A 23,536-nucleotide genomic window follows, 5' to 3' on the forward strand; every position below is an offset into this window, starting at 1 on the left:
TTTACATGACTGACTTGGGGCTGCATTTAGGTCATTCACACACATTTCTAGAGGCTGATGCAGCCGTGGTGATGACGAAGGAGTGACAGGGCACAAGTGCACAGGGCACAGCAGATGGGGAACTTGTTTCGATCCCTCCACATTGCTCAAGTTGTTGTGACAGAAGCACGTGGCCTTCCTCTATGTCTGTAAGAGCCACCCACAAGACCTCGTGGTCTTTTGCTATTCAGTTACACTCCTGTGGTCAGTGTTATCTATCACCACTGACTTTGACACTGAAGCACAGATTTGGGCACAGAGGAAGTATGGCAAATATAAAAGAGGTGGCCAAAAACTGCCAAAGAGATGGAGCTGTCAGACAGGGGATGGCAAGGGCCAAGGCACTGTCCCAGGGGCTGCCTTGCTGCAGGGGAGCGGCTGCCCAGCAGATACGACAGGGAAAATGCGTAACTCCTCCTGAAGTAGGAGGGAGGATCAACTGGGAACTGAGGTGTTAGTTCCTCTGCCAGTGAGAGAGACAGGTGAAAAAAAGATGAAAAAGAATGGGAGGGCTGGCTGGGGAATACCCACAAAATAGGAAAATGAATGGGACTAGTAGCCAAGAGTGGGTCTTCATAGTGCTTAGAATACCCACATTAATGGTAAGTGGGACAAGCAATGTGGGGAACAACCGACTAAGAGCATGTTTGAGAACATAGCCTGTCCTTTTATTTTCACACATGAGAAAAATGGCAGAATACCAAAATAGAGGTTTAAGTGAAACAAAGTAGTGTTAAAAAAATTAAGCCTCAGCAAACCCAGTAACTTGTTGCAGAAGGAGGAGAGTTTTTCTTTGGTACTATCAGAGAAGAAAATCCCAGGCAAACCATGCAAGAAGAAAATGAAATTCCCCATATCTCTTTCTAAATATTTCATTCAATCTCTTTTGTTTTTGTTCTTGTTGTTGTTGCTTCATTCTGTTTTATTGTATTTTAGTCATTATATACACATTGCCTAAGCTTTCAGAGTCCTAGCTTGTTATCTCCCAGGAGAGCTCTAAGGAAATATATTTCCAGTTTATTCCACCTGCCTCTCCAACACACAATTTCTGCAAAAAAGTAAGCTTAGGGTGTATACTTGAATTTACAGAAAAGGGCAATCAGCAAATGTTACTTACACGTGGTCTTTTCCATTCGAACTTGACAGGGCTTTTCTGGCTGTAGAAAAGGGACGACTCATTTGCAGGGAAATCAGGATCTTCATAGAGGATGTTTTTCTCCAGACACTTCTTGTGAAGCTCTTCATATGTCTTCTCCTTTACGTGGATAATAGGCTGATTGCGACTTATAATGGCAGAATAAATGCCCCCTGTGCCCCCTCCTGCCCCCTCCGTAGTGCCAGCAGTGGTGCTGGGGACTGACCCAGCAGCTGTTCGCTGAGCCACCGCTGCATTTATGGCGGTCGGCATGAGAGTCAGGCTGACAGCAAATGCTGAAAGACAGCAGGATCTTGCAAACTGGAAGGAAATTTCAGAAGAGAGGAAGTTGCTATGCAAACTGTCTTTTCTGTCCGTTGAAAGCCTTCTAGTCAAATTTGCAAGCCAGAAAATTCCATGTGGTTTTGCATCCTCCTAAAGCACAGTATTTTGTCATCAGAAACTGGAATTTGTTGCTTGATGTGGGACAAGATGATCAATTGGCTCACTCCCGTATCCAAGTTGTATCTACCGCGTGTGTGTGTGCTGTCCTGTGTGTGTAAGTGTCCAGAAGGGACAAGCTTTAACTGTGAAATCTAAAAATAACTACAGGCAAAGAGAGGGAAAATGAGAGGGGGGGGGTATTAGTGAGATGGTGTCAGTCTTCTGTGCAGCTTGTGCTGAGGCCAGGCATGTTCCTGGGACAGGCTCTGTGTGTGGGCTGACTCCTGGTGCAAGCAGTTCATCTTTTCCTTAAGTAGAGGGAACAGTGAAACTGGAAGCTAAACTCCTGCTGGCTTAGGAACGTTATGTACAAAGTACTGCCAGGCAATGGTCCTGACACTGCTGAAAGAGCTGTTGTACTTGACTTGTTTCTACCCTTTGTGGTAGAAAAGATAGAGACAATTTTTTGCTACTAGAGAAGATGATCAGCAGACACTTCTAATGGTGAAAAAGGAGCTATTTGATGCTACTGAGGTCAGGTCACTTGCCAGCTCTGTTTGGTTTGTCTGGAGAGCAGCTTGGCAAAAAGATTCACCTTGTAATAGCTAACTCCCATGAAGAAAGCAACTTTTTGTGTAAACTTTGAAAAGTTTATAGAGCCTAGTGTGGAAACTGGGCTATTCTCTGTGTGTTAGGATATACTAAGTTAAAGGAAACATCTGACTCTACGTATGTATTTTTCATACAACAGTGGGATAAGGGACAAATTCACAGCCTCTGTGAGCAAAAATCTAAACACATATTGCTTTTCTCTGTAACCCAGTTTCTTAAAAGGTGACAATATTTATATGTCAAGAAAAGCACTGTAATACCTTGATTTTTCTTTATTGGGAAGTCTTCAATCACAGGTTGACATCAGTTTTATTTTTGCCTAATGATACTCATTTCTGGCTCACATATACATTGCTGACCTTCTGGCCTAGGGCTATGGCATTTTCCAAAGCACTGATGGGGTTTTTTTCTCAGCCATTTGCTCAGTTTACACATTTAAAATCAACAGTATAGTGGACAAACTCTACAGCTCATTAAAGAAAACTCCCCTGGAGAAACTTGTAAAGGAGGTAATATAAAGTTGGCAAGTTTGACTAACGTCTAGGAATATTAATCATCAGTCTTTTAGGCCATTTAGGTGGCCTAAATCCTTTTCTTTTTATCATGAATACAAGCCTTCTTGCACCAATAGAGCAATTGAAAAAGACAGATTCAAGCATTTGTGAAAATAGGAATGCAATTGCTTTAGGGTAGGTTCTTCAGATGCAGAATTGATTACTTCCTCCTTACATTTAGATGCTAGGATTGCAGGTCTCATACTTGACATTACATTGCAGGACACCTTGGCAGAGCCACGTGTCACTCTTTCCAAGATAGGCAAATATTGAGACACAAGGGCCTTTCCCTGCACAGCTCAGCAAAATGCTCATTTTGCAGCCTGGGCATGTGTTTTTTCTTTCTTATTCTCCTTTCTTGCCCAGTGCACCTCTTATATACAGAGCTCTGTTTCTGGAAGAATTGTAGGGGTATGACATTTGAGAAACTCTCTGTGGGTTGATGGGGAGGATCATGTGAATGATTAGCAGTGGGGTTTGTTGTTGTTTTTTTTTTTTTTTCTTTAATTGGGATTGTCAGCAAGTGCCAGGGTATGACTTGCTGCTACTGCTAGAGCTAAGAGATCAGCCAGTGCCTGCATATGGAATGGCAGGTGGACATCCACTTCTCACTTCTACATCAATGCTGCTCTTTAGGCATGTTCAGGAGTTACACCTGTTTAAAATACAATTTCTCCTTTTCTTATTTCATACTGGAAAGATGAGTTTGTTATGTAGGGTTTTGGTCTTTTTTACAGGAGCAGCTAGTAAAAGACAAATGGTGTCTTAAATAAACATAATTTTCCATAGAGGACAATGGATGTGCTGTCTAATAGTAACAGCAAAACAAATACTCAGGAATTAAATCCTGTATGTGATGGAATTTACTGCAAGCAGAAGTACTCAAATAGCTGACCTGTTCAACAGTAACAATGAATTAGTGAATTAATCTAAAATGTTAATATTGTTATTTAATTTGTATGGAGTTTTCTCTCCAGTTATTTCCACTAATAGAAATATTTTTTTTAATAAAGATATACTAAAATTTTATTTCTTCATTTATGGCATAAATATGTGAAAAAATATGTGAGTTACTACAAACAGCAATGTAAATCGTATTCTTTGAAATTTACCAGATCTAAAGGCCCAACTCTTAAGATTTTCAGCAACTAATTGCTACTGAAATCGACAGATGTTGGGAACCTCATACCACTGAAAATCTGACCCATGAGTACTTACTATGGTGCAGATATCTTACTGAGGGCCAGAGAATAAAGGCAAGTCGTTCACATTAACCAGGTACCCTTGGAAGAATACTCACCAGTGATTCTTAGCAGTAGAAAGAAGGTTGGAAGGAAAAAAGCATGTAACTTGCTTCGTTATTACTTTATTTCACTTTCCAATTTGAGAAATAGCAGTTAAAATATTTTATTACCCAAAACAATAACTATATCTTGTCAGAATCACTGCTATGCTTAAACATAGTAAGAGATCATCAATCAAAGCTTAGAAGTTGATAGAAAAATAGGGTCTGTCTCTCTTCTCATAGGTGCAAAAGATCTGTTTGCTGCTGTTCTACCTGGATTAACACATTTGCATTAAGCACAACAGTATTCATGCTGCCAGTTCCTGCAGTGGAGGCTCACACTGTCTCCTTGAGAAGGTGCTGACAAATAGCTCTGCAGAATATAAAAGAAGGAAGCTAGAAGAGTCCAGGGGGGAACAAACTACACTTGAGTAGTCAAGAGTACTCACAGTTTGCTTTCATGCTTGCTGTTCCCAGAAATGTGCCCTGCAGAGGACAAACAGCAGCAGGTGGGAATGACAGGGAGATTAGTAATGTTATGTTACCTTTAGCTGGCAAAAATGGTGACCATCCTTCTCTGTTTCCTATGAGTTAATTTACAGATGTTTTTAGAAAATACTTCCTTATCTTACTAAAAGGAATTAAATTAACTAGAAATCCAGAAAAACCAGAAACCCAACTGATGGCATGTTCAGATTTGACTCAAAGCAGAACTGGTTTGAAAATAATATAGCTGATGAGTTTAGCAAATAGAAAGGTAAACAAACCCTGTGGAGCAATGGCAGCCTGTGAAAAGAGATGCCTAACTTGGAAAAGCCTGAGGGAACAGGCAGGATGTAATGGATGTGAGACTCAGGATGTCTCTGTTTTGCAAGCAAAGCAGGCATCAAAACACACCAGTTCTGTTTGCAGAGATAGTGGGAAAAGATGGTAAAGGAACATTAGGCTGAGTTGTAAGAGAAAGTGGGATGCCTACATGCAGAATTAATCCCATTAAAATTAAATTCTGCTTCATAAATGCCTAGCTCAAATCTCAGCCAGATACTAAAAAGTGACATGACTAAAACTTTTCTAAAGGAAGCCAAAACTTGGCAGGACTTGGCAGATCTGGGAAAGCATAGCTGCCTTTAATCAATGACATTCAATCATCAATGCCAATTCTTTCCTAACAGAAAACTTATTTTTTAAGTAGTACCTGTGCCTTTTTGAAATCCAAGTTTCAAAGCTGGCTGTTAGGGAGCCTTCTGCACCATCACGTTACTGTCTTCTGTTATTGCACAAACGAATGGCACAAGCTACCCAACTCTCACCTCCAGTGCCTGAGCTCTTTGGCCAGCCAGCTGTTTACTTTCCTCTGCAGACCAGCTAATTTTGCATTGCCATAAGGACTGGAAAGCAGAAGTGTCTGTGATCACACTGGATGGCTCCTTCTGTGTTTGTTTTCAGAAGGCAGCTTGCAGGCAGAACTCTGGTAATAACCTCTGTGTCTGCCATACCTGCTGAAGCTGCTTGTTGAACTGGCCCAGATCTCCTCAAGTGCAACAACCTCTGAACAGTGTGATTTTCAAATATTTACATTAAGGCCAACAAGCCACATAATTTTTTATTGCAAGTGAAGGCAGAACTGAAGCTTAATGCCTAACTGAAGCAAGACTAATGCAAATAGTATTTAGCTTATTTCCCCAAAGATACAATCCTAGTGCTATTACTATTGCTGAACAGAAAATTATCCAAGTCCAAATTGGTGCTTTAAAAGAAAAACTGTAAGAAATGTTAGTTTGGATGTGTTGGTGGAAAATATGTTTGTTGATTTAATTGGATTCAAGTGAATATCTGAAGTCCTCCCAGTTTATTTCTCCTCAGCCTCTCAATGGACAGCTTCTCTGAAGAAGTTGCATCTTCTTTCAGCTGATACAGATCTCCCAGTCAGCATCAACACTCAGGGCTAAGTTTTCCAGTGTCAGTGCAGAGGTCTTCGTATCATATGTGAAAACCACCTCCTTTTTTTTCCCATCTGAACAGGACAAGAGAGTTTTCTATTTAATTTAAGAAGAATTCTTCTGGAACACAGCTACACGTGACTCTACAGTTTTTAGTTCTGACTGTCCCTGCCACTGATGGAAAGGATTGATTAAAAAACAAGTAGAAGTCAAATCTTCCCAGCACACATATTATAAGGATGCAGTGGAATAAGAAAGTAAATATTTTTTTTCCTGATCTTTCAAATTATGGTACATCAAACTATGGAACTACTTAAGAATTTTTCTGAAAAAAAATCACCCTGTGTTTTGCACAGGTGTTCCTCCAGGCACCCTTGAGAGGTGGAGGCATAAAGTCCATTTCCCCATGACTCTCAAAGTGAAGGGACACACTTGAAAAGCAACCAGAAATTGTAAGCCCTTTCTGTAGCTGCTATTGCCTACCCCTATGGGATACCTCACAACTTCTAGAGATCGCCATATAGTCAGGAACTCCAGAGCTTTTGGATGAGCATGGAAACAGAAAAGTAAATCTGTGTTTGTCTGCAAGTTTCCTGTTCTAGACTAGGCAGGTTAACAGACCTGAGCAAATGGGCTTTCATTTGAAGTGCCATCTCTGCTCATGTTCTGTGCAGGACAATGTTGTCTGAACGTGTTCATTCCAAACCACATTTACTGATGTATTTATCATCTTTCAAAGTCAGTGTTCTTCAGTTCTGCATGTAGTATTAGGGGTGAATAGCTGCTGGTTCCTTTCACTAAATTCTGTCCTTGATATAAAAAAGTAACAAAGAAAGCTAAACAAAGAGGCTTCCTAAGCTGTAACACTTCTTCTGCAGACCTGTCAGTTTGACACCTCTAGTGAACGGCAGCAGAGCAACACAATTTGAAAAAATTGCAGTAAAATAGAAGTCAATTCATTACCCTTGGCACTGGCTGTCACAAAAGTGGGTTGCTTTCCAAATCCCAGAATTATCGCCCGTTCAACTACACATGTAGTATGGTATTGTCCACTTTCATCTACGCAGCTGAAAAAAGAAAATAGTTTCATATACATCAATTTCTTTCCATCAGTATAAATTCAGTATCACACAAGTATTATTACTTCCGTCTCATCCTGAAAGCTCCCTATACTGGTTTCCTTTCCTCTATTTACCTTCCTCTTAAAAACAAGTAAAACTTCCTCCCATTGTCAGCTGATTTTTTCACTGCATATCAGATTTCACAATCAGAAGAAAAACAGTTTGAGAAGCTATTTTATGGCAAAAAGTATTGTTTTGAGAACCAGAAAAGTTCTGGATTTTCAGAAAACAGTGGTTAAAACTCCTAAATATAAATGTAAAGCTAATTTTAACATTTTTTTCAAGTAAGATATTTCAATTTGAGACAAAATTATGTTTAATTTTGTAACTAATTCAATTTTTATTAAAAAGCTCTAAAAAACCTCAAATCAAATCAAAATGTACCTCTTTTTTAATGAACAGGATGTTATTAATCTCAAAATTATTTTTTCTCCAACTTTAGATTGGCTAGCAATTTAGCAACATTTTTCTTTCCCATCCTGAATTTTTAAGCTTTTCAGATTTCATATTCCATATAAAGAGATTTGAAGTCTACTTTTAACCACATTATACAAGCTAAACTAGTTTTGCTCTATGTTAAATTTTGTAGCTTTAGGATCAACTCCTGCATATTTTTGAAGCTCGGACAAAACAATGCCTGTAGAATCACCATTTATGCACTGCACAGCCCTCTGTGCAATGTACCTCAATAGTAAAAGTGTTATAGTGACATCTTTGGCATCCCTTTGGCTTTTAGGTTTTGTCACTAAACCTTTGTAGGTGGTTTCCCCTTGTGCCTCCCTTCAAGTGTTTTTCTTCATGCTAATATATATGGTGAATTTGTTGACTACTTTGGGAGACTGCAAAGGTGTGGTTTTTGTTCCCAGACAGAAGCACTGAATATCTCAAGTTGGAAGGGACACATAAGAATCAAGCTAACTCCCTGCTCCTTGCAGGACTACCTAAACCTAACCATGTGGCTCAGATCATCATCCAGATGTGCTTTGAACTAGGAAAGGCTTGATGCATTGACCATTTCCCTGGGGAACATGTTCCAGTGACTGACCACCAGCAAAGATTATGTTAGAAAACAAATCTTAGAAAATATAAACACTCCAGGTGTTGCATACTTGCAAATCTCCTGATTTATCTTTTTTGTCTCTCAGATAGGCTGTACTCTTTCTAACAATTTCCTTTATATTTGTGTCAATCTGCAAAATCTTGAGTCTGACTAGACTGAAACAATATGAGACAGCTCAGTATTTCATGTGTCACTGCCTTCAGACTTATGTAGAACACTGTTTACCTCTGCAGTTTTATGACAGATTGGGCACTCTCTCGGACTTCACTAAGCAATAGATGTGACTAATACTGCTACCTTTGTAAGAAGGCCTCATAAACTAAAACAGGCATTTCCAGTGACAGTGTGTTGGTGGCTTTTGTCCATAATTGCTGTTACCTGGAAGAGAGAATGTTCTTGTGGAAAGTGAATTTCCGATACAGGAACTGCTTCTTGTGGAGATATTGAAATGAATGCCCATCATCTACGTAGAGCTCACCTATGGCACAGGCCTGTGAAATACACCAGATAGAGCACAAATTAACAGCAGCTTCTAGTGTTGAATAATTAAACTGTCTCACTATATGTTATGCTTCATATTGAAGGTGTGTATTTATTTTTCTTTAGCAGCTTGTAGAAGGCTCTGGAAGGCTCAAGCAATCCAGCTCTGAGACTGCCGGACATCCTGGTTTTGTAATCAAATTGATGCAGGTGCCATATGTCACTTCTTTATTAGCAAAGACAGTTGTAGGAAGTTCCCTCTATGTGTCCAAAAGGAAGTTTGTGGCCTGCTCATTCTCTGCTCCTTCCTCCAAGGTACTAGACAAGGGCTGAAAAAAGTCAGAAAAATATTCTGGCTCTGATGTGCTCAGATAGTCATGCTCAGAGGGGATAGTGGGGGAGAGGTCTGAGTCCCCTCAAACAGCTCAAGTGGAGAAGAGCCATCGGGCACTCAAATGTAGATGCCATTGTGCTGATCAAACAGGGCCTACAAAGGTCAGACGGAGTAGAAGACATCTTTGTAAAAAAGGAATGCTATCCCAGCATACCTCTGCATCTAAGGCCACGTGGAGTTCATAAGAAATATCTATCATCCATTCAGTGGATTTTCCAGCTGAGGTCTTCAGAGGTATCACAGTGCCTCCCCGCTGGAATACAGGAATCTGCAAAAACACAAAGCCAAGGCAGAAAGGTTCCCACACTCCGATAATGGAATTTTAACAAGGATCAGAGATAACAGAATTTTGCTCAACTTAGAAATGAACTTTTACCACAAATATATAAAGAAAATCATTCAACTGACAATGGTAATAGTATTAAACTTCTGTGTGTATATAAGCAAAATAATTTTGCTTGGAAAAGTAACTGTTTTATCACCTCATTTTGCCATCAGGACACAGTAGAGTTGAATCTAACAACAGAGGAGATGGGAGTTTTATACAAAAGCTATTTTAGATTACATTTCTATGAGGAAATTGAACTGTAACTTTTCTGATTCTGAATACTGACAAAACAAAAGCTTGGGGTTTTTTCCTGCTTTATGAAAGTAGCATTTTAAAACAAAAACATACATTCTCCAGTGTTACTGGGATCTTCACTGTGCCCGCATCTTCCATTCGCTTAAATTTTCTGAAATCATACCAAATCTAGAAAAAATGAAATCAGAATGAGCATGACACATATGCCAAAATCTGTTCCCTCTGTAGATGCAGTTACTCTCCTTAACTCGTCAGTATTCCTAACAACCTATTTAATAGGCAAGAAAAAGCATTTACTTTTTAAATTAAATGACCTTCTGGATGAAAAGAATAAATTGTAATTTCTGAAGCACAAAAATAATCTGACCTTTTCTACAGTTTGCATAATATCTTGTATGTCTTAAAGCATCTGGAAGTGCAAAACAATGAAATGCTTTAATTTTTTTTTTTAAATATAGTTCTTGAAAAAGCATATTTATATTGAAGTGAAAATTAACAACAAAGTTGCTAATAACAGGTGACAAAAGAGAGCTGCATCTGAATCTCCCATGCACCACACTTGGCAGCAGGTTTAAGTACTTTAAGTGTGCCAAGCACTCAATTGCCACAGAGATCTTGACAAAAGTATTTTCCTTAACTTGTCTGGAGAGCCTAGTCTGTTTTTCTCCTTAAACTGAGAAGAATTCTAACTGTTCTCAGTTAGTGGAGTCACAAGGCTCTGCATGGTCTCATACACCCCCTTTTGCTGCCTACTCTCTAGAGTCTCAGGCTTTCCCTTAGCAACTATTTTCCCCAAAACATTTCCTTTCCTCCACTTCACTGCTGCTGCAGCCAAATGCTCTTTGTGGGAGTGAACCACTGTGCCATCCTGTGGATAAATACCTTTATTTCAGAGAGGAACTGCTCTCTGTGTGAGTCAGTGTTTGCTATACATGTCCCAGGCTACTGAGGCTTGACTTGTTAAAATTTCCCTCCCCACAGTTTCTCTCTGATTTCCTTTTGACCTTTCTTCAAAGTTCCCTTTTTTTCTACATAAAATGAGAAGTTTAACCCAAAGAGAAATACATGTAAAAAGAAAACTGACAACGTAGGGAAGCTGTTTCATGGTGATTGACGAGCAAGCTTTGAAGGGAGATTTAAACTGTAGGTGACTTGAAATTTGTGCAGCAGCTTGTGGAAAAGCAAGAAAGCAAATTAACTGTGAGCCAAGCAAGCAAGGCATCAAGATGGAAGGAAGGGCTCAGAGTGGCACAGCATGGCCAGCCAAGACTTGCCACAGCATTAGTGCTCCGCAGTTATTAGATGGGGAGCTGGAAGGTTTCTGCATAAAATACTTCTTTGAGCTGAACAGCTGAGCAATTCATATACATCCTTACCTCCTCTGACCCTGGAAACAGAACTGTTACTGTCTTGGCCTCTTTCTCTGTGACTGGATGCACCAACAAAGCATTTCCTGGAGAAAAACATAAACACAGCTATGGTCCTCAAGGCTGCATCTTCCCAGAGCAGAACCTGTGTGCTCTGGGGTTGTCAACCTCCCACAGCCATTCCAGGAGCTTGTTTGGGCATGTCATATGCTTAGGTTCACTTTCTACTGAAGAAACAGGCTTGTGTAGTGGGCTGATGGCTGACTGACTTCAGTAGCCAGCCATACCACAGTACAAACCAATCATGTTTGTGTGGTAGTTGTTTACTACTGCCATTTTTGAAGCAGATCTTAGCTGCCCTACTGAACTTGATGATTCAGGTCAAAACCAATCATGTTTCTTCAAAGTGACTAGTGAGATACAACTGAGTTTTTGTATCTCCTATGTCCTCTGTTTTCAAAGTGCTGTTAATAGTAGGTCCCTTCAAGAGGTCTCAAGTTCTAGATTCAATTACAATTTTTTAAAGTCTTGGGGAACATTTTTGTGTTTTCTTTTTGTCATGCAACACCTCAAAAATATTTAAGTCAAATTGCAGGGAATAAGACACCTGCTTACCCAGCATGTACTCATTTTCCACATCAAAAGTTTCCATTTTCCCTGGAAACTCTATCCAGAGAGACCTGTAGAAAAGAAAGATAATGGAATTCAGTTACATTTTCCCTCTCCAATCAACCTGTTCAAGTCTTTCTGGCATTTTCAGGCTCCATTTTTTCCCTCTCTTTACAAGAACTCTTTACCAAGAACTGAAGATAGGGTAAGGTTCTCTTCTGTGTTTAGTGACTCAAAGTGCCCCTTTGTGCCTGCTGAGAGTCCCCAGTACAGCACGGGTTAAGACACTCCAGTATACCTATCTTTACATCTGTGGCATTAATTTCTTCCCTCCTGCCTTCTTCCTTACAACCTTGCACTACATCTGCCTTCCTTCTGTCAAAGGAGAGATGAATGAGCCTTTGTGTCCTAGTCTACCAGCAATGCTGGCCCCTGATGAACTAGTCCCTGCAGCACAATCCTTCCTTTTCTCAACAGCTCCCTGCTGCTTTTATAGAAAGTCTTGCCCTGACCACACCTGAGAAACCTGCACCAGAAGCTCATTTTCAGTCTTTCTCAAAAAAGGGTAGTGTAATAACCATCTGGTTATGGAACAGAAGTTGTATATTTAAAGTTTGAGAGATTATGACAACAACAGCTTGTTAAGAGACAGGGTCTGAGTTTCTTTACACAAAAGCTTGGCTCACCTGCTCACTCACAGGCATCCACCTGTTCACTGCAGTCCTGCTGCTCGTGTGCTTGATAATGAGACACACTTTCCATTCTGCTTGTCTCAGTGAGAAAAATATACTTCCTCTCTAATTCTGTACCTACTGCAGCAAACTTAACACAATGGAAGTGTGATTTAATACTGTGGGCAGTTCACATGCCAACAAAATCTTCATTTCAAGAAAGCCAGAAACCCACTGTCTCTGTCAGTGCATAAACCAGGTGCATTTACACCCACATAGGTCCAGACAGACACTCACACTACTATGTCTGTAATGCAAACTATCTTCAAAACTCAAACCACTAAACCCTTGTCAAAAAGACTGATATGTTTCTAAAACATGTAAGATGTATCTGCATAACAAAATATAAAGGCAAATGTGAGCAAAAGAACAGTTCTAGGGCAACCGCAAACACAGATTATAATACAAACAAACACAGATTATAATCTATACCAGGGAGATTAATGACATTAATCTCTTCCCAAAAGAAGTGCTGCATTCAGTTCCATAGAGGCACATTTTAAGAAGTTAGAGAGCAACAGAACAAATAATTTATTTTGTCATTTCATTTCTGTTCTAGATTAAAGAAACATTATAAGCAATACTGCAGAAAAAAGTGATAAAACTATTAATATGAAATAAGATTTTATAACAATAACATTTAAGCAGTAACAAATATTTTCATGAGAGGCAAAATGGTAGTTTGACATTTCTAGGTCAAGTTCACAGTCCATTAAGCACTGTTTTATGTACTGGTTGGACTACTATGTGATGGTCTTTATCATGATGAAAAGTTTGAAGCCCAGACTACTCTAAAAAGTTCAAAGACTGCACTGTGTTTATTGAATTAGTGTGTTCCAGGTGTCATTTGGGAAAAAACTCAGAACATAATTTTCCTCTGAGAACCCTAACAAAGCTCACAGAATGCATGAAAAGAGAATTCAGTATTAGAACTTTTGTCTGATTTTCTCCCTTTTAATAGTCAAATAAGTAACTACAAAACTAACAGGTGGTAATTTAACCTCCCTTCTCCAAGTAAGCTCCTGCAGATACCCTCTAGGCCTGCTGGCTCATGCTCTTACCTCATGACAGGTTCAGCCGCCGTGTGAGCCCGATAGAACAGAGTGTATAAGTAGGGCAGGAGGACGTAGCGCTCTGTAATGGCTTTCCTGATGATCTGGGTGTTCTTCTCCCCAAAGAGCCACGGTTCGCGCCGTTTGCTCTCCATGTTAGAGTGACCTCTGAAGAAGGGCTGGTAGGCTCCTGCCTGATACCAGCGAACAAGTAACTCTGGCTCTGGATCTCCAATAAACCCTCCCACATCAGCTAGATATTGCGCAGACAAATAAAAATACACAGTTTTGGAGATTGCTCTGGAAAATGTGAAGCTCTCCTCTAACAAACATCCCAAGTGTATAAATCCACGCATTTCACAGTTTGCTCACTGTTCTGTTCAGCTGTTGGGCAGCCGCTCGTCCAAATAAGAGTAAAACACCAGTGCAACAAGTTATGCTTTGAAAAAAACAAAAAGCTCAAGAGAGGTTTTGAAGGCTAAGTGAGTGGTTTTCCCAGGGACAGAGCACTATCACAGCGATGCTGTAAACAGAACACTACCTGAGGACTGCTGCTCCAGATGGGACAAAAACACTGCACAAAAGTTAGTGGAGAGAGACATGATGGTGAGAGCCAGGTTTCAGGCTTCTGAAACCAGACTAATCTGTGAAACCACCTGGAAATGCAGAGGGCTGTTGAGCTTTCCACCACCTGTGTTGAAGTCTACCTTGGGAATACAAGCTTGGTGGAGCCATTTATGCACGGTGAGAAACACATTACCTCCACAGAAGGAAATCCCTGCCATGTTGATGGTAAGAAGCATTGGAATGGATATTTTCAAGTAACTCCACTCTGCCGTGTTGTCTCCAGTCCACACTGCCCCTGGAAATACACAGTTTCAGGATTATGCAGGAAAATTGAATGTATATCTCAGTTTATGCTTGCAGTTAAGGAAAGAAGACAAGAATAATCATGAACTACTTTGGAATTCCTGTACATTGCACCTTTCTTTTTTCTTTATACATCTGTGCTCCTGAAATAGGCAATAAAAACAGGTATTGATTTATCACAGGACACAGATTGCTGTTCTACCTTTGACTCACACACACCTTGCCAACCTCTCCTGATTTTTTTAATCACTTGCACTCTTATGATCTTACCACATCAGTATTTCTAAAACAGTTTCTGTCCTCTCTAGACTACTGTCCATCAAACTTAACAGAATAAAGCAGCAAGGAAGGCATCCAGCTAATCTTTACTGACCATACTTCTGTGATCCAGCAAAAAAAGATCGTGTGAGGACAAATGGCCTCTCTTTTCCTGAAGAACGTCTGATGAGTCCTTCTGCAGTTGCCATTTGCTGAAAGTCATGAATAGAAAAGTCAGGAAGACAAACTCTTTAATTAGGGTACTTTCTACACTGTCTTTTTAGCATTCTAAGGCAGAAAAATGAAGACAATTCTGTTCCAAGAAATAATACCTATTATTAAATAACGTTCTTATTAGAAGACATGTGAACAAAAAGATTCAGTAGTCACACCAATGTAATTTACATTACTATGATAGTAAGGCATAGATGATGTCACATTTTCTTGTGACCAATGCCAGTTTATTTCAAATACTGCAATATCCAGCAGAGTTTCAGGCCTTGATGAAGTTTATAGAATACCTACTACTGTGTGAAGTACCACATCACACATACTCCATGAGAATAACTGCAGTTTGTATCTCCAGATACTCTACCTGGTAGAATCCATAGAGGTTGTGTACTTCCCGATGCTCCCAGTTGTTGTAGTGCACAGCATCTTTCTGCATTGTTAGTTCTGCCCCCTTGAAGACTGAAGGCTCATTCATATCATTCCATACAAAGAGGATATTAGTGGATCCCTATGACACAGACCTTCAATTAGGTCATGACGGAGTCAATCCTGTGATTCTGAGTGTTTATTTCAAGTGGGTGTCAGGCCAGTCTGGGGTATGAGTAGAAACAGCAGCACAAAAGCAAGACTTGGTAATTACACTTCTCAGGTCACTCGAAAGCCCCTCAGAGGCCCTTCTAGTCAGAGTAGCAGCCTGCAAGCCCACTTGATCTTTGCAATTCTTAGAAAACTCAGTAGGCACTTGCTGTTCCTGCTTTCTTGTGAGGGAAAGAAGCAGGGAAAAGAGAAGTATAAAACAGGCATAAGGAAAAATCAGAGAAGGCCAGAGTCGAAAGCTGGAGAGAAAAAGCAGCATGGGAAATATCTACTATGTATGTCTACTAGGGAAGTGATTTCAACAACTCTACTGGAAACCAGAACTTTGAAGCATGGTGAGAGGAACTGGAGATGTGCAGCAATGGTCACCCAGACACTTTCAGCACTAGGCAGGAAGGTCAGGATGAAGTGATCTAGCTGCGAGAATGCACTCCTACATCACTCCTTGTGTGCTGTCATGGTAGTAAAGGCTGGAATAGCAGCACCTGTTCCAGATTATGGGTTCTTAAAAATGCCTGCAGTTTGTCCCTTATATTGCTGCAACTAAGAGTGTGTGTTCACTGGTGGCATATGGGTTCCAACTGGCTCAGTGTAGATATGTCCATGGAGAAAATCCTTCTGTGGTACTTCAGCTTATCAAGGTATTTTCCTATACATAATAATAGAGCTACAAAGGCCAACAACTTGCTTAGACAGTATCTTCTCTCTTCTCCCTTTTCAGGCTTTCTGGGATATGTAAATCAGAGCAAATAAATACAAACCTTGTATGTTTTGAAGGCAAATTGATCTGCGTACCATTTTCGCACATCAGGATTGGTGAAATCTGGGTAACAAGAGGAACCTGGGGATGTTGGAGATCCCAATTATTTATCTGATTTTAAGAATATTGTCTTTGCACCTATATACAGCGGCCTAAAGCTACAATGGTTTCCATAGGCAGCCATAGTGTAGTCGCTATTTTTTTCTGAAATTAAAGCTCAAGACCAAATTCCAGGCTGACTTGGAATTCAGCACACCCTTTGCCATGTTGTGAAGGTCAACACACTTAGATTCAGGAGGTCTGAAGCTAAGCACCATTTAAGGATATCTGCTAGCAGTAGCAGTTTCAAATACGTTCACATGTGAACAAGCAGTCAGGGAAAGACATCACCACCAGTATTCCGACCTCAAACAGAAAAGTGTCACTGACAAGCTGAATAACTACATCTGACCATGCTACTAGAAGTTGCAGTATGTCCTTGACTTTTCCCATAATCATTCCATTGCCAGGACTGTGTGCTCCCTGTCTGTAAGGAAGGGAGACAACCTCCTCTGCCTCCCTGCAATGAGATCTCATGAAACACAATATGTCAAATCACTGTGTTACTCTTGAATCAAAGTCTTCTCGATCAGGGTCCACTAAATTTCATCCGGCCTACATAAGCTGTGCTCACTGCAATGGACCAAACTGCATTTCTGTGTCCAAGACAAGCTGGGAAGAGGAATGGCTATTCTCATCAATAAATTCAACTCTTTTAGTTCTAGGCACTGGAACTAGCTGCAGATCCAATAGATATAACAGAGGCAATCTATACAGCTGAGGCAATCAGGACATGATGATACCAACCCTCACCCATTATTATAAATTATATTAATTTTTAATTTTTATTACAATTATTAATGTTTCCAACAAATGCAAGGAATTTGCAAGGAATATAAGGAATTTGAAAGGAATATAAGAATTCAATTCTGCTTCCATGCATCCCAATTAAACTATTCCGCAAAATTTTTAAAATAAACAGCTTAAAATATAAAGACACAGTGTTTTTTACCTGGCCAACAGATGCCCTCAAAATCTTGCCCATTTCTGTCTTTTACAAAATATCCCTTTTCTTTTGCCTGTGCATACAGGATATACGAGGGATCAACCTTAATATGAGGATCTACGATGACCACAAGCTGCCATGGTAAGAAAATAAAACACATAATTAAGATCAGCTGTGCTTAATACAACAGTAAGAGTTCACTTTTGCTAAAAGGCAGACAATGACTTCACCTCAGGTAAAGAGAGCTGTGTCCCTAGTTTTAAAAAGCAGATACCAGTTTTTTATATACTCTGTTAGACATATGTACAGGACCTGATTTTTCAAGGACTGCATAAACTTACCCTACTGAAATAAATGACAAAAGCCATTGTTTCAGATAAAAGCAAGTACCCCAACCCCTAAAAACATTCTGTTTAATTCACTGCTGTTTTCTGTGAATGGGAAAATATCTGACTTCTGTGTTCATGTGCCTCCTTAAAATCATACGCCTTAAGACAGTTAATTCATTTTAGTTTGTGCATCATACAACAGCAACAGGTATTGTGTTTTGCAGTTACATTCTGGTGCTTTACTGCAGAGCTGAGAAAGTACTATAGCTCCAATTGAGAGACTATAAAACTTGAATGCTGTTTCAACAATCCCCTCTTCATTGACTTTTGGCAAAGATCAAGCATTAAGCAATTCTACAACCCAATAATTCCAAGGAAAATATTTTAGCTGTAAAATCAGAAATACAGAAACACAAAGAAAAGCTGAAACAACCACAGAAAGTATCAATGGTAAAAGATCATGTTAAGAAAAAAGATTTTCTGGTGTGTTTATCAATGACAGTGCTGAGCTGCTTCTGTAAGATGGAGTTCCACATGGGTCAAATTTAGCTGGATTGTCAGGATTCAGAACAAACTATTAAATAATAAAATGGTATAAGGAACTGAATTAAACAAGATAGTTTGCATGTTGGAAGCATCAGATGGCAACACAGTCTAATGTGTTGTAGTTCACCTGAATCCAGTATCTGAAGTACCATGCTTAAAGCTAGACTGGGTAGATTCACACTACAGACAAATCTTTGCTTTCTTCTTGCAATATTATTTACCTTGCGTTTTCTCTTCCTGAGATGTTCTTGCATCTTTCTGGGGTTCTGGAATTTCTTTTTGTCCCAAGTAAAATACCTCTTGCCATCTGTGTGCTCTATATCCAGCCATATGACATCATAAGGAATGTCATGTGCATCAAAGCCAGCATCCACTGCCTTGACATCTTGTTCATCCTCATAATTCCACCTGCACTGATGGTAGCCCAGAGAAAAAAGCGGGGGCAAGGCTTGAGTGCCTAGAAAGAGTATATGAATGAAGATAAAACTGTCAATAAATTCAGTCTTTCCACATTATAAGGTGGCATGTCTTGATAGTGACTGGCAGTTCTATCCCCCTGCATTTCACCTCTTCCTCTAAGGGTGCAGTTTCAGATAGCAATGATTATGCTGGCTTCTCAATTAGAGGCAAGTTTGACCAGTTGTGAATGCTAGGGAAAACAAGGATAGAGGGCTGTGTTCACAAAGCACGAGCCTTTGATCTACACATTGCAGTTTGCGAACAACTGGCCTCCTGCACACAATGGGCTAGGTAAATATTGACCCACTCTTGGTTACAGCATGTTCCTCAGACAATCTCCTGGGTAAGCGTGCCATTCTGACTCCAATTATGTCAGTTAGTACCTGTCAGTTGTGCAAACTGCTTGAAGATATCAAATGCAGTGGGTCCCATCAGCAGGAAAACATCAATGATCCCACTTTCTGACATCCAGCGTACATCAGTTAGAGGCACTGCTCTCTGCTTAGCAGTCTCTGCAGCAGATCTAGATGGAGTGTGCTTAGAACGAAAACAAGGTAAACCTGAATCTCTGTCTCTATCATACTTTTATTCAATGAAGGAGCAAATAGGGAAACACATAAAATTCACCACTACATACCTGGCAGGTAGTAGGAATAGACACTGAATGTTTCTTATAAATCCTTCACAAATTCTTTACCTTGCATACCACTTACACAAAGTAGAGTAATAGGTAATGAGAAAAAATGGGTAATGAGTGGCATAATATTAAAGTATTTCCGTAATTAAGGACTGTGAATTTTCTGTATGATCTTTGAGTAATATCTATATCATAAAAAAAATAACCACATAATGCAGTGCTGGAAAAGCAAGATTTGCTTGTCATTGTTTCAATTTTAACAGAATTCATATGTTTGTGTTTCAAGAGCGAGTTCCTTTCCTGAACATTTTATGTTTCTTTAAGGTCAATTACATTCCACAGAAGAATGAGCCTGCTAAGCAGAAATCTGTGGCAATTCCAAGAATTTAAACACTCATAAAAATTTCTCAAATCCAAGTGAATATCAAGATTTTTGTCCACCTTTTTTTCTGCCTTCTGCATCCGTATAGATTTTTTCTATGTATTTTCTCTCTGTCTCCTCCTGTAGATCTGTTAAGATACAAAATCTATAACTTGGCTCTTGAAAGGAGTGATCTCTTTGTTCTTTTAGTTTAATACAACAAATTTAGCAATAGGAAGGACAGGAGGAAGAGACTGATGATTCTTCATTAGTGAGCAAAAGATAAATCTCCAATAGTGTTAAATTCTTGTTGGTCTTGTCCTGAAGTGTTTTCTTTTGTAATTTAATTCTGAGGAAAGTGAATAACTCTCACCTCAGCTACTGCCTTTGTACTAATATCCACCAGTGTTTCTGAAGAGTTCAGCCAGAAGATCCCTGAAGTTCTGTTAGGCTTGTGTGCTAAGAGAAGGGGTACTGAACCATAAATACCTATTTTTTCATGTATCTTGTGGCCGAAAATATCCAAATTATAAAGCCGGTATGCATCACCATCACTAGGACAAACAAACAGATGTGTTTGTTACACGTAAGCATCTTGCACTAGGCTAGTTTTAATTCTATTGCTGTCTCACTAAACCTGGTGAATACTCAGTGAGTGCTCTGTGTTCTAGTCTTTTGTTTAGCATCCAGAGCTGAAATATGGACTGCCTAGATTACTGCTTATTTGCTTTGGTCCTCACTATCTGAAGCAAACGAGAGTTTTGCTGCCAGGAGGCTACTGTGAGTTTGCTTTAAATCCTAAAATATTATTTCTGAACTCTCCCATCCTCCCATAAAACTGCTCTTTTATGAGTACTGCTGAAACATGACCAATCCTGGAAGTCAGGAAAAAACTGCATGGAAAACTGGGAGAGAACAGAAAGGGCCATTGATGAAACTGCACACTAGGGAATGCAGAATGCCTTACTCCACATGAATAGGGGCTACAATTCAAGTAACTAAAATATTAAACTAAAATATACACTATATGATACACATGTCTCAAGCTCTTGTCTGGATTAAATTATTAATACTATGTTTTAGCTCTCTCTTACAAAACAAACAAAAAAAAGACACTGCATTCACTTGCAATCTGATGCCTTAACACATTTACCTGGTGTTTTTGAGAAGAAGGGTTTCTGTGTGTTGTGGTATTCCATAAACATGGTCATATCCATGTAAAGAGAAGTCCATGCCTACAGAAGTAGGACCTGTGGAAATAATATTAAATTATGAGAATGCAGAGTTCTTAGGCTTATCTGAAAGGAATAAAGCAGAGTACCTAACTGGATAAACCAAAAGAAAATAGGTTTTAATGTTTCAATAATTAAGTCTTTCATGTTTCCTTTCAACTTCACTTCCATTATTCTGTTCTATAGAGGTAATGTTTGAAACAGATTTTATTATATTTCTTTTGATTTTGAACTTCTTAACAAGATAAAATGAATCACTTTAACAGAAAAATATCCCAAATCCATGTAATCATGGGTCACTTCTTTATTTGGTAGTGAAACAGCTTAAAATTATCTCCTGTTTCTACCCTGGTATCTAAAAGCCAAACTTTGCAGCACAGTGAACTTCAGGATCTGAATTGTCTGCTTCCCACTGGTCTTCTCTTCAGCCTCAGCCAGGGGAGTAGCATGCACAAGAGTCCCTACCAGTGATATCATCCTGTCACACTACTGAATCCAGAGCAACTTTTGGCAGGCAACCAGAGATCCTGCAGACTGACAAGCAGCGGCTTCAGGATCAGAATCTGACCATATGGACTTTATTCCTCCGACACAGAAAACACAAAAACATGATGCTGGCCAAAGACACGAGAAATAGCATGAACAACAAGGGCAAGAGCTTCCTGCCCTCTGTGTCTTGACTGTGAACTGAGGAAGTTTCTGCCACCAAAAGAAATTGCTTTCAGACTTCCCTCCTTCTACTGCAGTTGCTGGGTAGTGCTGATCACTATAAAAGTCTGCATGATAATGGTAATGGACAAAGCCAAGTAACTCAATTAATATAGAATACAATGGGATGGACAGCAGATCATCACATATTTTGGTAATTTATAATTTAAATTTTATTTGAGTTACCGCTCTCATGTGTCTATAATCTTTGGCTTTATCACTTAAGATGGCTCAGTATTCCCTTTTTTAGTCCACACTTCAAAAGGGTTTCTTTGTGACAATTATTAATGCTTAGATATCATGATTTCTGATATGTCATGAGAATAAACTACAGGTGAAGTCAATGTTATGTACTAATGCTAAAAAAAAAGAAAAGGAAATAATGTATTTTATACAATATATACATGCAAAGTCAGACAATGCAGATAGTGTTAATCCTGTGTCAGAAATGGTATACAGTGAGTTGATGAAATGGGTCACATTTAATGTGTTCCCTCTTGAACAGAGATCAAATGAATACTTGCAGTTTTTGTCAAATTGTTACCCATCACTGATTTCCGATTAAAAAAAAGTTAAGGCAACTGAAAAGCAGGAGGAAGTGGGACATTGATAAACATTAAGCAGCTAAACAGAAAGCAGACAGAAATATGAATGAACATGGCTATATACAAAACAGTAAAGCTGTTTTCAGAACTAGACTGAGACTTACCATGAGCTTTGATGTCCAAGAAACTGCCAAATTTCTCTTGCCAGAGACCTAGATCCTCTTGTTTTTCCTGTACAAACAGAAATAGCTAAGCCTAGCAAATGAAATTGTGCACATCATGTAGTTTTAAGAAAAACATGATTGTTCACATGAGATTTATACTGGGTTTTTTTTTTTGGCCACATATGGCTAATATAAATAAATCAAAACCACAAATCAGATTCAGGTCCAGGAATTTACACTGAAGAACTGATGTGCATATGTTGTACACAAGCAGTCTGCTACAGCATAAAAATAGTATCTGAGATCTTAGACAGAATCACAGAATGATAGAATAGCCCAGTATGAAAGGGACCTCAAAAGATCACATGGTCCACCCTTTAATGGTAAAGGGAGCCTTGATGAGATTATTTAGCAGCCTGTCCAAACAAATCTTGAAAACATCCCATGATGGGACTATGCCACATCCTGGGAAGGTTGTTCCAGTGAGTGATTATTCCCACTGTGAAAAATGTGTTTCTCCTTGATCTTGAATAAATTTATTATATGCATGGGTAGAACCAAACAGAAAAAACATAAACAGAACCAACTCACTCCCCCAACTAGTAAAGGTCAGACAACAGAAAAAGCTCTTCAGACACTGTGGAGTGTCTGTAACTGATACATTTAACCTCCTTGTGTCCTGTAATTCATTGTCATAGAATTTACACTTCTTGCAGTGTCTTCCTTAGTTTTCTTTTCTACATTCATCCCACAGTAAGTGGACGTGGCCTCTTGCAGCTGTGTGCTTTCCCTGGCAGAAATCAGAGCTCAAACATAAGTATGCTGAAGGCAGCACAGCTCCTGCCATTTATAACAGGATAGCAGAGTAAGCAGCCATCTGCTCTGTAGGGGGCTAAAATTATATCCCAGACACAGCTCAGCCTCCTGGGAAAACTGCTATGTGCCTCTATGTGCTGCCAGGACCTGGTCTATTTTAAGAGAGAATTTTATTTCTGTATTAAGCCTGAATGTATGTGGAGACATATTTTTTGACTGTTATAAAAAAGGTCCTGTTCTTTTGAAATTCTCTTCGCAATGAACAGGGAATTTGAAAATGACAAATATCACCACAAAGCTCTTTTTTACACATCTACTCCAGATCAAATAAGAGAACAAAAGAGAAATAAATTAGTAATAAAAAGGCTATAGAAAAAAGCATTTTTGTGCTAAACTTACCTGACTGATGCCTTCTACAACATGGTAAAACACATAAGCCTTCCTTCAACTATGAATTTGTAAAATATTGCAAAATGTTATACCAGGTCCTTTATGAAAGTGGTTGCACTGTATATGTAAGCATACTATAGGGCAAAATGAACATGTAATTTAATTTTCTTTTACAAAATATT

The 23,536-nt window shown here is 39.3% G+C and overlaps 2 protein-coding genes across 2 annotated transcripts in view; both read right to left on the minus strand.

Moving 5' to 3' along the window:
* CAPN3 (calpain 3) overlaps positions 1–1,447 on the minus strand; it is a 26,826-nt gene extending 25,379 nt beyond the window's left edge. The window contains exon 1 of the mRNA XM_031055742.1: positions 1,157–1,447. Coding sequence (XP_030911602.1) covers positions 1,157–1,447 — 291 coding nt within the window. The remainder of the gene's footprint in view (positions 1–1,156) is intronic.
* A 4,193-nt stretch (positions 1,448–5,640) lies between these two features.
* Positions 5,641–23,536, minus strand: part of GANC (glucosidase alpha, neutral C) — a 21,800-nt gene continuing 3,904 nt past the window's right edge. The window contains exons 7-24 of the mRNA XM_005419531.2: positions 22,149–22,220; positions 20,653–20,749; positions 19,873–20,053; positions 18,885–19,038; positions 18,264–18,499; positions 17,174–17,300; positions 16,124–16,203; positions 15,130–15,273; positions 14,650–14,746; positions 14,167–14,268; positions 13,416–13,659; positions 11,630–11,694; positions 11,024–11,100; positions 9,741–9,815; positions 9,219–9,332; positions 8,569–8,681; positions 6,973–7,076; positions 5,641–6,083 (exon numbers count right to left, since the gene is read on the minus strand). Of these exons, the coding sequence (XP_005419588.2) occupies positions 5,974–6,083; positions 6,973–7,076; positions 8,569–8,681; positions 9,219–9,332; positions 9,741–9,815; positions 11,024–11,100; positions 11,630–11,694; positions 13,416–13,659; positions 14,167–14,268; positions 14,650–14,746; positions 15,130–15,273; positions 16,124–16,203; positions 17,174–17,300; positions 18,264–18,499; positions 18,885–19,038; positions 19,873–20,053; positions 20,653–20,749; positions 22,149–22,220 (2,192 nt within the window). The 3' untranslated portion in view covers positions 5,641–5,973. The remainder of the gene's footprint in view (positions 6,084–6,972; positions 7,077–8,568; positions 8,682–9,218; positions 9,333–9,740; positions 9,816–11,023; positions 11,101–11,629; positions 11,695–13,415; positions 13,660–14,166; positions 14,269–14,649; positions 14,747–15,129; positions 15,274–16,123; positions 16,204–17,173; positions 17,301–18,263; positions 18,500–18,884; positions 19,039–19,872; positions 20,054–20,652; positions 20,750–22,148; positions 22,221–23,536) is intronic.

This window comes from Geospiza fortis, unplaced genomic scaffold (assembly GCF_000277835.1).
Source record: "Geospiza fortis unplaced genomic scaffold, GeoFor_1.0 scaffold66, whole genome shotgun sequence".
Taxonomy (NCBI): Eukaryota; Metazoa; Chordata; class Aves; order Passeriformes; family Thraupidae; genus Geospiza; species Geospiza fortis.